Source organism: Neoarius graeffei, chromosome 3, assembly GCF_027579695.1.
Source record: "Neoarius graeffei isolate fNeoGra1 chromosome 3, fNeoGra1.pri, whole genome shotgun sequence".
NCBI lineage: Eukaryota > Metazoa > Chordata > Actinopteri > Siluriformes > Ariidae > Neoarius > Neoarius graeffei.
The window spans coordinates 47156890-47170135 of NC_083571.1; the positions used below are offsets into that span (position 1 = coordinate 47156890).

General features: G+C 43.1%; 1 protein-coding gene across 1 annotated transcript in view; it reads right to left on the reverse strand.

Annotated features, from left to right (window-relative positions):
• The window catches only part of LOC132883369 (cytochrome c oxidase assembly protein COX15 homolog), a 51024-nt gene that overhangs the window by 18580 nt on the left and 19198 nt on the right, over window positions 1-13246 (reverse strand). The window contains exons 5-7 of the mRNA XM_060916910.1: window positions 2999-3166; window positions 2820-2901; window positions 696-850 (exon numbers count right to left, since the gene is read on the reverse strand). Of these exons, the coding sequence (XP_060772893.1) occupies window positions 696-850; window positions 2820-2901; window positions 2999-3166 (405 nt within the window). The remainder of the gene's footprint in view (window positions 1-695; window positions 851-2819; window positions 2902-2998; window positions 3167-13246) is intronic.

Here is a 13246-nt window from a genome sequence, read left to right on the forward strand (position 1 = left end):
GATGCATGAAAGACACAAACATAGCACAAAGCAAGTTTTGTTTGTTTTTTTTAATTAAAATAAACTTCATTTTCATGTTTGAAAAGCTACCGCAAAACAAAATGTAGTTTTTGGTCTTGGTCGAAATAAAGAGCTTCATTTGCTTAGTTTTTTCTGGCTTTTTTCCACTAATTGTTGATTGTTTACTGACCGAACTTTATTTTGAAGAATGTGTCACACAATGTTTGTGCTTCGATTACGTTACAGGCATTTACCAGACGCTCTTATCCAGAGTGCCGTACAACAAGTGCAAAAGTCAGGTACATGAAGTATTGATCATCTAGACATGAAATGAATAAGTGACAGAATAACAGAGTGTACTACTCTGTTGAAGTAACAACACTCAGCAAACAGCCAAGGAAACAAACCAACCATACAAATGAGCTGACAAAGTACAACCAAAGAGAGAAAAATAAAACCCCCAATGGCTAACACGGAGTCACCATGACCAGGCGAGACAGTCCACAGCCTGGGTTGGTCAGGACCGCCAAGACAGCTATGCGATACATGCTTCTCTTTAATTTTACTGTTATTCAATTTAATTACAATTTGAAAACAAAAAAGTCTCACAGTTAACATTAGCTTTTGTTTACTGTTGGCTAATTTCTGAGCGAGGAATCTCTTTAAGCCACAGTGCAGTACTCAGTTGTACTCACCAGTATGCGGTGGTCAAACTGGACGGTGGTGGGGTTCTCAAAAATATTCTTCACTGTTGGGGAGAAGGTGAGAAGATCATCCGGGATCCAGTATTCACCCATTTTTGGGAAAGAGTTATACACTAATCCAGCGTCAAGGCCGGCGACAAAGGCTCCTGAGAAGAAAGATCACATAACGTCACATCACGTCCTCATCCATAACACTCCGATTTTACAGCACTGCGATTATGAAAATGTTGAAATGCTCATTTCCAAATCAATTAGCAACAGAAAGAATATTCAAAAGGTCGGTATGAATGCGCTAGAAGAAAAGTTACGGTTTCTATATCTATGTCATCTTATCTGCTATAGTGTCTTGCAAAAGTATTCATCCCCCCCTTTGTGCTGGTCGTGTTTTGTCGCATTACAAGCTGGAATTAAAATGGATTTTTGGGGGGTTAGCACCATTTGATTTACACAACGTGCCTACCGCTTTAAATGTGCCAACTGTTGTTTTATTGTGACACAAACAGTAATTAATGAAAACAGAAATCTAGAGTGTGCATAAGTATTCACCCCCCAAAGTCAATATTTTGCTGCAATTACAGCTATAAGTCTCTTGGGGTACGTCTCTATTAGCTTAGCACATCTAACCACTGTGATTTTTACCCATTCCTCAAGGCAAAACTGTTCCAACTCCTTCAAGTGAGATGGGTTGCGTTGGTGTACAGCAATCTTCAAGTTATGCCAAAGATTCTCAATTGGATTGAGGTCTGGGCTTTGATTAGGCCATTCCAAGACATTTAAATGTTTCCCTTTAAACCACTCCAGTGTCGCTTCAGCAGTATGTTTAGGGTCATTGTCCTGCTGGAACGTGAACCTTCATCCCAGTCTCAAACCTCTGGCCGACTCAAACAGGTTTTCCTCCAGAATTGCCCTGTATTTAGTGCCATCCATCTTTCCTTCAGTCCTGACCAGCTTTCCTGTCCCTGCAGATGAAAAATATCCCCACAGCATGATGCTGCCACCACCATGCTTCACAGTCGGAATGGTGTTCTCAGGGTGTTGGGTTTGTACCACACATGGCATTTCCCATGATGGCCAAAAAGATCAATTTTAGTCTCATTTGACCAGAGAATCATCTTCCATGTGTTTGGGGAGTCTGCTACATGTTGTTGGGCAAACTCCAAATGTGTTTTCTGGCCACTCTTCCATAAAGCCCCACTCTGTGGAGTGTACGGCTGAAAGTGGTCCTATGGACAGATACTCCCATCTCTGCTGTGGATCTTTGCAGCTCCTTCAGTGTTATCTTTGGTGTCTTTGTTGCATCTCTGATTAATGCCCTCCTTGCCCGGTCTGTGAGTTTTGGTGGGCAGCCTTCTCTTGTCAGGTTTGTAGTGGTGCCATATTCTTTCCATTCTGCTATAATGGATTTAATGGTGCTCCCTAGGATATTCAAAGTTTGGGATGTTTTTTTTATAACCCAACCCTGATCTATACTTCACAACTTTGTCTCTGACCTGTTTGGAGGCTCCTTGGTTTTCATGTTGCTTGCTTAGTAGTGTTGCAGAGTCAGGGTCCTTCCAGAACAGGTTGATTTATACAGACATCATGTGACAGATCATGTGACAGATCATGTGACAGATCATGTGACAGATCATGTGACAGATCATGTGACAGATCATGTGACAGATCATGTGACAGATCATGTGACAGATCATGTGACAGATCATGTGACACTTTGATTGCACACAGGTGGATCTTAATCAACTAATTATGTGACTTATGAAGTGAATTGTTTGGACCAGCTCTTAATATTCATCTTCATTATTGTTTTTATCACAATAAAAAAATTGCCCTTTCAAAGTTGTAGGCATGTTGAGTAAATCAAATTGTACTAACCCTCCAAAAATCCATTTTAATTCCAGCTTGTAATGCGACAAAACAGGACAAACACCAAGGGGGGTGAATACTTTTGCAAGAGACTGTATAAACTATAGGCTTAAAGTAGATTATTTTTTACTTTTATGGAACTGGGCTGATTTCTTTCTAGTTTAGACTGCACAGCTTTTCTGTTTACCATGCTTGCTATTCAGAGAATTTACTTTCTAGTATAGTTCGAATAACTTAAGTGCCTCTACTCACCTGAGAGAGCTGTGAGAAACACCAACACCCCTGTCCCCTTGGCGAACCTCCTGAGCTGCACAATATATCTGGTGTCAGGAAGCTATGAAAAGAAAACGTTTTTGCAATAGCTAGTTATTTCAGGATATCAGGATGACTGTGATTTATGTACCGGTATAACACTGTGTGTGCGTGTGTACCCTGTTCACAGGAAGCAGTAGTGTAAGACCTGTCCAAAGACTACCGCAGTACAGAAGAAGAGCTGAACCGAGATGAGACGCCAATCTGTATTGACTGACACGAGGAACATCATACGACTCTGGCTTCTCCTCCAGTCCACTCTTTACCATGTACCAACCAAGCAAACCCTAGGAGTAAACAGAAATACCCACTTAACCCACAAAGTGGGATGAAAAATTAGGTGTAATCTCTAGGAATGCACGGATACCAACACACCATACTCATTTCACTTATACTCATTAGAAATGTTCTGAAACCAATACCTGATAATAGTATGCAACATAATCTGAATGCATTCTGCTACACATCTTTTCATCTTTGTAATCTGGGTGCATTTCACAATTCGGTATCAGAATTGATGAGTACTACATAATGTACTTGTAGTCAATCTGAACAAAATGGTACCAATTCAGCCTCCCGAGTAATAGCCATAAACCAGATCCTCAAATATAGTGTTATCCTGGAAATCATTGTCAAAACAGTGTAGGCATTAAATAAATTATTAATATAAACTGTTAACTGAAGGTAGGTTTGAGAGGTTTTATAAAACAAACAAACAAACAAACAAACCAAATGTAGAAATACTGTTTTCTCCAAGTAAATATGATATGCAGAGGCTGTTTGTACTGGGGTGAAAGTAGAAATTAATAGCAAAGCCCCATATTCAAGAGAATATGGTAATGCGTCGACCTGATTTTTGATGGCTTTGACCATACAACGTGTGTGTTGTCATCAGCTGTCCATCGCTAGCGATGATGACTGCTTCATTAGGATGCGCAGAAACACAGATGGGCCGTGAGGCCCGCACCAGAGCGACAGAGTCCCCGCAGTGACAACATGAAAGGCCCGGCCAAACCGCCATGGAATGTCTGGCCTCATGAGCTCTCGCATACTATTCTCCTCTCCTAATGAAGTGCCTTGCACAGTAAGGTAAGACAAACGATATCGTGCCCCCATCGTGTTGTCTCTCTGGACCTCCAGACCTGATGCAAAGTGGTGCACAAAAGTGCCACAGACCTGACGGGTATGGAAGTTGCCCTGCAGTGACAACTAACCTGCTGAGTGATGCCATCCGTTGGCCATCTGAGTGGCTCTTTCGCATGCCATCTGGTGGTGCGTCATTGATCCTGTTGGGTCCATCTGCCACACTACACCAAAAAGTGCCCTGCTGCCAGCGCCTTATTCGTGATATACTATTTAACACATAGCTGGAACCCAGGCAGGTGCTACCACTCTGGGTCAGAGCAGACCTGGGAGCAATGGTGATTCAAGGGTAACTCCACTTTCCCCCAATACTCAAGTCCTTCCGGACCAGAGACTCACCACTGGTTGCAGTTTAAAGTCATACCCAGGACTAAAGGCCAATTTATGCTGACAACCCAGTCCTCGCAGACGGCGCCGCAGATAGCGTCTGCGTAGCCCCCCCACCTTCGCAGACGCTCTGCGCGCACCTCCCAAAAATTGTGACCACCGCAGAAGCCTCGCAGACAAGAGGGCTCTGATTGGTCCACTCTACATCCGCTGTACACGCACTTCCGCTTCCCTACTTTCCCGGTTTGGTTTGTTTTCACTACCGCCATTTTTAAAAACACGAGCGAAGATGGAGCAGCACAAAGAGCGGTTGATTGAGGAAGTACGTACATCTATACGACTCCAGTTCTAGTCATTATAAGTAACCGGAGGATAAACACTCCACTAACCACACCCACCAACTTCGTGACTTCGCGCCCCCTTGCATTGTGGCGGTGAATAACATCGCGCACGCCTATTACTCTCCGCTCAACGATAAATTACAACTGTCTGCGAAAAGCTATCTGCGAAAGCCTTGTCGCAAGAGCATGCAGAGGCCTTAAACGTACATGTACCACCACAGGGAACCTGACCATAAGTGCAAGGCAACATATTTCAAACACTTGACCACCAGATAACGAAATTTGTACCTTTATTTACATACAATAGATGGGTTTTTAATCCAGTGCTTATTTTTAATTTGCTTTAAAATAATAATAATAATAATAATAATAATAATAATAATAATAATAATGGGATCATTTACTCACACATTTTACAGAAAATATTCACCAGTTTCATACAAAACTAGTTAAAACAGTTTCAGTAGTCCACTAGCTTGTTGGACAGTTGACAGTTTCTGTCACGTAAGGGCAATAAATGGATTTAATTGCAGGAAGAGTTTTACTGAGAGCACGCTAGCAAACAGATCCGAAACATAGACAAAGGCAGAGTCGAAAAACAGGCAGTGGTTGAGTGAGGCACAGACAGGATATCAGAGGTAATATAATACTCACAGTCCAAAAACACAAACAGGGTCAAAACCAGAAAAGCGACACAAAATACAAGGCTTTTGCAAAGTCTGTGTTACTGAGAGTCCTTATAGGTCTGCACTGTGATTGAGCTCTAAATCAGGAACAGGTGCATGGTAATTAGTCCGAATAGCGTGCAAACACTTTGCAATCTGCAGCTGCATTCCAAGCTCCAGTGCACGTGGATGTGACAGATGTAACCAGACAACTGGTTGACATATCAGGTTTAATATTGGATGGTAACTATACAGTACTGATGTAAAGTGAAAGCCCTGGTTCACTGCTGCCCACCAGGCATCCGAAAGAGTCACACCATAATAAATATCGTGGTGTTGTTTCTGGCTCATGGCATGCGGTGTCAAAGAAAGGAATAAATATGCATTCATAACTGCGATGTGCATCTCATTACTGTATCACTGTCACAAGACAATGCAGCAATTTACTGACATGATACACATGACACTACACAATTTGATGGTTCATACAGTATATTATAATAATAGATTAGATAAAACTTTATTGAGCCCTTTGGGAGGGTTCCCTCAGGGAAATTAAGATTCCAGCAGCATCACTACAGATAAACAGAATAGAAATAGAGAAAAACGTCGAGATAAATTAAATTCAAGTATTTACAGATACAAATATAAAAAGAATAAGACATGGGGAAGAGAGGAAGGGGGGGGGAGAGAGAGAGAGAGAGGAGGAAGAAACAAAACAAAAAACCCACAGGCAAAAGGGGGGGCAGTAGGAGAGATATTGCACATTGTCCGGTATTGCTTATTGTCAGGCAAGGCTACTGCTCCTTCCCGTCCTCTGTCCTCATGTTACCCCCCCCAGAGAGGAGTTGGACAGTCTGATGGCGTGAGCAACAAAGGAGTTTTTGAGTCTGTTCGTCCTGCACTTGGGAAGGAGCATTCTGTCACTGAACAGGCTCCTCTGGTTGCTGATGACGGTGTGCAGAGGGTGACTGGCATCGTCCATGATGTTCAATAGTTTGTGCATAGACCTCTTCTCCACCACCAGAGTCCAGCTTCATGCCGACCACAGAGCCGGCCCACCTGATCAGTTTGTCCAGCCTGGATGTGCTCCCCCCCACCCACCACACCACGGTGTAAAACAGGACACTGGCGACCACAGACTGATAGAACATCCACAGGAGTTTCCTGCAGATGTTAAAGGACCGCAGCCTCCTAAGGAAGTACAGCCTGCTCTATCCCTTCCTGTATAAGTGGTTGGTGTTGCAAGTCCAGTCCAGCTTGCTGTCCAGCCACAGCCCGAGGTACTTGTAGGAATCCACAGCCTGCACCTCGACTCTCTCGATCAGAACTGGTCGTGACCTTGGTCTGGACCTCCCAAAGTCAATGACCAGCTCCTTGGTCTTCGAAGTGTTGAGCTGCAGATGATTCCTGTTGCAATATTATAATATTCTATTCAGCTTGATTTTGTGTCCTTGCAAATATTTTACACCTACACTCATCAGGAACTCCGCTTTTAGGCACTGCATATATTATAACTTTAATCATTGGCAGGTATACACGATAGCTTTCTAGTTCCCATGGCTATATGTTTACAGAATAATAGAGTCTAGATTTAGCTACCTTGTGCTGTCAAGCGATTAAAATATTTAATCGCGATTAATGTCGTGACTGTCATCGTTAACTCGCGATTAATCGCAATTTAATCGCACATTTTTGTCACAGGGCGGCATGGTGGTGTAGTGGTTAGCGCTGTCGCCTCACAGCAAGAAGGTCCTGGGTTCGAGCCCCGGGGCCGGCGAGGGCCTTTCTGTGCGGAGTTTGCATGTTCTCCCCGTGTCCGCGTGGGTTTCCTCCGGGTGCTCCGGTTTCCCCCACAGTCCAAAGACATGCAGGTTAGGTTAACTGGTGACTCTAAATTGACCGTAGGTGTGAATGTGAGTGTGAATGATTGTCTGTGTCTATGTGTCAGCCCTGTGATGACCTGGCGACTTGTCCAGGGTGTACCCCGCCTTTCGCCCGTAGTCAGCTGGGATAGGCTCCAGCTCGCCTGCGACCCTGTAGAAGGATAAAGCGGCTAGAGATAATGAGATGAGATTTTTGTCACATGAAAAAACATTGTAATTCTCTTATCAGCATAAAAAAGTGAATGGGCTTGCTTTGTACCAATATTTTTTTTTTTTTTATTGCAGAGCATAACACGTCTTGTCACAGCCACTGACATCCATAACTTCCATATTAGATGAGAAAACCAAGGGATGAAAAATAAAGTGCATATCACTGTGAAAATAAAAAAATGTTTTATTTTACTCATTAGTTTCTTTTGAAGAGAAGTATTTGCCATAAAAGAAGAAAAAAAAAAAACAAAAATAAAAACGTTCATCATACGTTCAAAAACGTTCATCATAGTGTGGCACTGTATTATCTAATTCTCACTGCTTATAACTCTACACCTCCCCGGTGGAGATGAGCTGGGAGACTGAAGACTGAAGGAACAGTATTGAAAAGTATTTTTCCAGTCTCACCTGTGAAAGGTAATCCCATGTGATCTCGTTTGGACGGTAAACCTGTTGGTACAGTTAAACGCAGCACATGAATGAGGCATCTTTATTAGACGGTTGAAGAATCTCCACTTTGCCCCATCCAATATGGCGGCGAGGATGTTTATATGTCTATGCCTTTCTCCATCACTCACACGTACTCTTATTGAAGCAGTGCGCGACAAGCCTCAACAGGAACTACGGGTGACTCGCAGGGCCAAATTAGAATTTGCGTTAACGGCACTAATTTTTTTTAGCCGCGTTAACTTTGACAGCACTAATATATATATATATATTTTCACACTAATGAGCCAGACTAATACGGTATTAGCCTGCTAGTGATGTTACCCCCTTTTCCTCAAAATCGTGAGTGGTCAAATCTGATGCTAAAAATGCACACAAGTTTTCATACTCCTCAATTTCATCTTTGGTGTATCTGGACTCTGTGTGTAAATTTAAGTGTAACATTTTAACAAGCTGCTTGATTTACGGTTAAATAGTTTATATTTAAAAAAAAAACAAAACAAAACAGTATCATTATAGTAAGTATAGTGGCATTAGTTTATGATAAATTGAACCTTGGACTAAAGTGTAGGTAATGGGGTTTAGTGTAAATGTGAATCAGAGCCACAGACATGGATCTCATCAGTTTATTGAGTAACAGGTGCACGTGTTTGTACGTAGCATCTTGTAAACACATGCTGTGGGTAATTCAAAGACATCTGCATCACTATGTTTTTTGATGTTATTATGCAAAACTAAAATGACAACACAGACGCAATTTGATCCATTCTGATTTTTTCAGCATTTTTGAATTGTTGAACTGAACTAAGGGTTTGCTCTTCTATATTTCCTTCATGAAGAGGATTTAAAGCTACAATAAATCTGGCCCATTTTAATCCTGAAATGCATAAAAAGCTGCCTATGAAGAGCTCACATACCTTTCTGCAGATGAATTTGGAAAAGGGGTCAATTTTCTACCCAATTGGGAGTCAGCTTAAACCAGTGTTTCTCAGACTTTTTCAGACCAAGGACCACTTTGTCCCCCCAAAAAAAAAAAATAATAATAATAATAATAATAATTTCAGGGACCACCTGTCAACACCCGTGCATGTGCAGTCACCGTGCAGGTGACTGTTGCCTAGAGAGGAGAGGCGGAATAAGAGCACGTGCACACTACAAGTTTTATGTGGTGCAAATTCAGATGCAGAACGCTTTTTAAATAATAAATAATAATGATGATGAAATTAGGCGGCACGGTGGTGTAGTGGTTAGCGCTGTTGCCTCACAGCAAGAAGGTCCTGGGTTCGAGCCCCGTGGCCGGCGAGGGCCTTTCTGTGCGGAGTTTGCATGTTCTCCCCGTGTCCGCGTGGGTTTCCTCCGGGTGCTCCGGTTTCCCCCACAGTCCAAAGACATGCAGGTTAGGTTAACTGGTGACTCTAAATTGACCATAGGTGTGAATGTGAGTGTGAATGGTTGTCTGTGTCAGCCCTGTGATGACCTGGCGACTTGTCCAGGGTGTACCCCGCCTTTCGTCCGTAGTCAGCTGGGATAGGCTCCAGCTTGCCTGCGACCCTGTAGAACAGGATAAAGCGGCTAGAGATAATGAGATGAGATGAAATTACAGGCCCGTTTGATTGCCGTTAAAAACAAGATTGGATAAATTTAACTTTCTAATAATGTTACAAAGCATACGCTAGCTTATCTTGAAAACGCTGACTACATTTGTAGATCACCTCACGGACCACTTGAGGTCTCTTGCGGACCACCAGTGGTCCGCGGACCACACTCTGCGAAACACTGGCTTTAAAAAAAAAAAAAACACACACTCTTATGTAATTGTCTTTTAAATTGCAACAATTTCAAACAAACAAAAAAAAACCCTTTACAAAAGGTGCCAAAATTGCCAAGAAGAAAAGTCAACACAGACAACTCAAACTAATGCATGTCAGTGGGCAGGATGCTCTACACAAGAACACATAATGATAGACCTATTTGTAATGGGGAGACATGGTTCAGACTATTTTGTTCAGCACTCATCCAGGTCTTGGAGTGGGCATCTAGGGTCAACGGTGTGCACAAAAAAAAAAAAAAAAAAAAGAAGCGGAGGATGAGGTAAAGCAAGGCCTTTCGATGAGATGAATCAAGAATGAGGCTCCTTGTTGAGATTTTCTTCAGAACAGTTAAAGTGCAGTCGCAATCTATTCTCTGTCACCTTTGGTCACTGTGCTTATTTCACACTAGCTGCCTGATGTTTTGTTAAGCCTTAGCTACCTGCACTACCAAGTGTAATGATACCAAAGTAATTGTTGTTAAAGGGGAACAGAGGGCAATATATAGAGTAAATATAACAATAAAACACACATTAACGAACCTTATTCAAGACTTACAAAAGTTTTTTGTTCTAAGGTTGGAAAGTTATAGTGTTTTGAAAGTAGCTCGAGCAAACTATTTCCGCAGTTTGAACAGCCCGCCATGATATTAATTTTATCCAATCAGAATGCACGTTCATTTTCTCGGCGTAACACTCATGACGTATGTATGTGCCCAGTTGTGTTGGCTCATTGAGGTTGGGAATAGCACGTGTGAAATACCTGTTTCTGCCTCTTGCGACGATTTCGCAAGTCCATGGATGGCGCCTATCTCATTGCAGCAAATAAATTCTGCTGGACTCGTGAGCAACTCCACGTTACATTTTCCGCACGAGCACCACGCCGTGTCACCTGCACGCAGACGCTCTGCCCCACGCTCGCCATGCCCATGGTCAGCATCAGTCTCATCCAGGCCCGGCGCCGTGGGGGGGCGAAAGGGGGCGTTGCCCCTTCGTGGCTACAGCCCCACCCCCTCAACGGAGACTCAGATCACTTAATTTTCTTCTTAATTGTTATTGTGGGTGTATGTGTGAAATGTTGACACAGCCGCGCACACACAGACTTGTGATAAGGACAAGGGGAGGGGTCGTGCTGGCGGGGGTTTTACATGTAGTCTGCACTTAAAAGTGCACTGTCTCTGCAATATGCAGTCAGTTTACGGGAGTAGTCTTTCCCCCACCGAATTAAATGAATTCAGTCACAATATTGTGAATCCATTTTCTTTCTTTGTAGGCTAAGTTTATCTCCGTTTATGTTGGTGTATGTGTTCATATATGGTCCGCTTTGTGCGCAAATAGCGCAAGAATGTGTCGTTGACGTCACCCCCCATTCAGCGGGGGTGAAAATTCATCACTTCAGAGTGTTTTGTCCCCTACACGCCTAAACTGGGATTGCGGATTAAGTGGTTAGCGTTGACTCGGTGCGAGTCAGGAAGGCTATTACTGGTGCAGCCGCGGGGTCTGTTGATTTTTTTTTAAATTATGATTTTGGCCGCCGAGCCAAGTACCTTAGACTTGCATTGACGTTTTGTTTTCATGCCGCGGAGCTATTTGTATGTATTTTAAATGTAAAGGACTTGCCTGTAGGTTTGTGTGTGTTGTTTTATGTTTGGCATCTTTCCGGTTGTCTGTGAGAAAATTGGAGGGGAGGGTTAACAGGTGGGCACGGGGGTTGATAAAGCGCAACTGCCCTGGTAATATGCCACATGATTTTCCCGGACTAAAGCAACCTTCGGGGCCGTGGTTTTGTGGTTGGCGCAGTTAATTGTTTGAAACACGTTGTCAGACCGCCATCACTACTACACACTATATGAAAAATATTTGCCCCCTTGCGATTTCTAATTGCCCCCTTAGTAAACTGTTCCTGGCGCCAGGCCTGGTCTCATCCTCGCCGTCATCCGAGCTTTCTTCTCTTATTTCATCACCAGAGTCGAGAGTACCTCTCCTAGGTTCAAACTGGTACCCTTCTAAGCCATAGCCTGCTTGCAGTGTGTCTTGCGGGATCTCTTCGTATGATTCGACAGAGCTGTCGCTTTCACTTGATGCGCCCGACGCCATGATTACACGCTTATCTCCTCTATTTCGGAGAGTTCCGCTAGTGCAGTGGGTAGCGCTGATGTCACGGTCTTTTAAAAATGGCGACTCTTGTGCGGTTTAGCGTATAAAGTATTATATTTACAATTACCAAGATATTTCGTTGTTTTCTAGTATATAAATTTGATAGAATACTTAAGAATACGTTACTTTGTCACATCAGCAACTGTATATATTATATTTGGTACCCCTTTAAACCAGTGCCATGTTTAACTTGAGCACTGAGGGCTCACGTCTCGGAGTTAACATCTAATACCCTGTCCACACTAGGGATTTTGTACCAATACGATACTACTTTTGTACCGCAACACCTGTCCACACTAGCAACTATACCGGTACTGTAGCGATATAACTATCGGTACGAAACCCACAAATGTATGGGTTTCGTACCGGTACAGTATCGGTACTGTAGCGCTTCGCTGTAGTGTGGACAGATGAAGCGGCTCTGTATCGATACAAATATAATGCGCATGTGCAATGAACCATTCCTACTTCTTCTGGGTTATTCATACAATACAATACGCACGTGCTTTCCAGCTGTAAATAAAACGTCAAAATGGCTCAAAACGACCATGGAGCTACATGGAGCAAAGACGAAGTTCTGTGTTTGTTGGAGCTTTGGGGAGACGAGCGATGCCAGGAACAGGTGGAACAGGAGATTCGTTTTCTTTCTCAACTGCCTCACGCGTTTTATACGATTTGACTGAATAAATGACCACCAGAAATACAGACTGTACATTGACAACAAAAAGCACACACACGTTGTTTCATCCGCCATATTCTCGGAAGGAAGTTACTCGGTAACCACGGAAACATTTCGCGCACGCGCATTTCAACTACCGTGAAAGAAAACCGCAAACATTTCTCGCTAGTGTGGACAGATGCACTAAACTGTACCGGTATACTTTGTATCGATACAGTTATACCACTATCGTACCGGTATATATGTGAACACAGCCTAAGTTAATGTACACCGTGGTCATCACTCCTGAGTCAGAGATGGAGTGGCCAATGAAGTCAGCTACATCCTATAAGCGAGCGGTTGAAGTCTAAGGCCCTGTCCACATGGCAACAGATTCAGGTGAATCTGATAAAATTGTTTATCGTTTCGGCCTGGCGTCCACACGGCACTGGCGTTTTGGGTGCCCCAAACGAAACCTTTTGAGAACGGGTTCCAGAGTGGAAAAATCTGGCAACGGCCCCGTTGCGAAGTCATCTGGATGAGTAGAACGGATTTGTTTACGATGACATCACAACCACATGACTGTCAGTGCTTCACGCCGGATAGAAGTGTAACGAACTCGATGCGTGTTGTCAACAAATCCTATAACTTGGTTCATGAAACGCGCTTACAGAATATTTTCACTGTGAATATTTATTGTGTAATGGTGCGAAGTGACAGACAGAC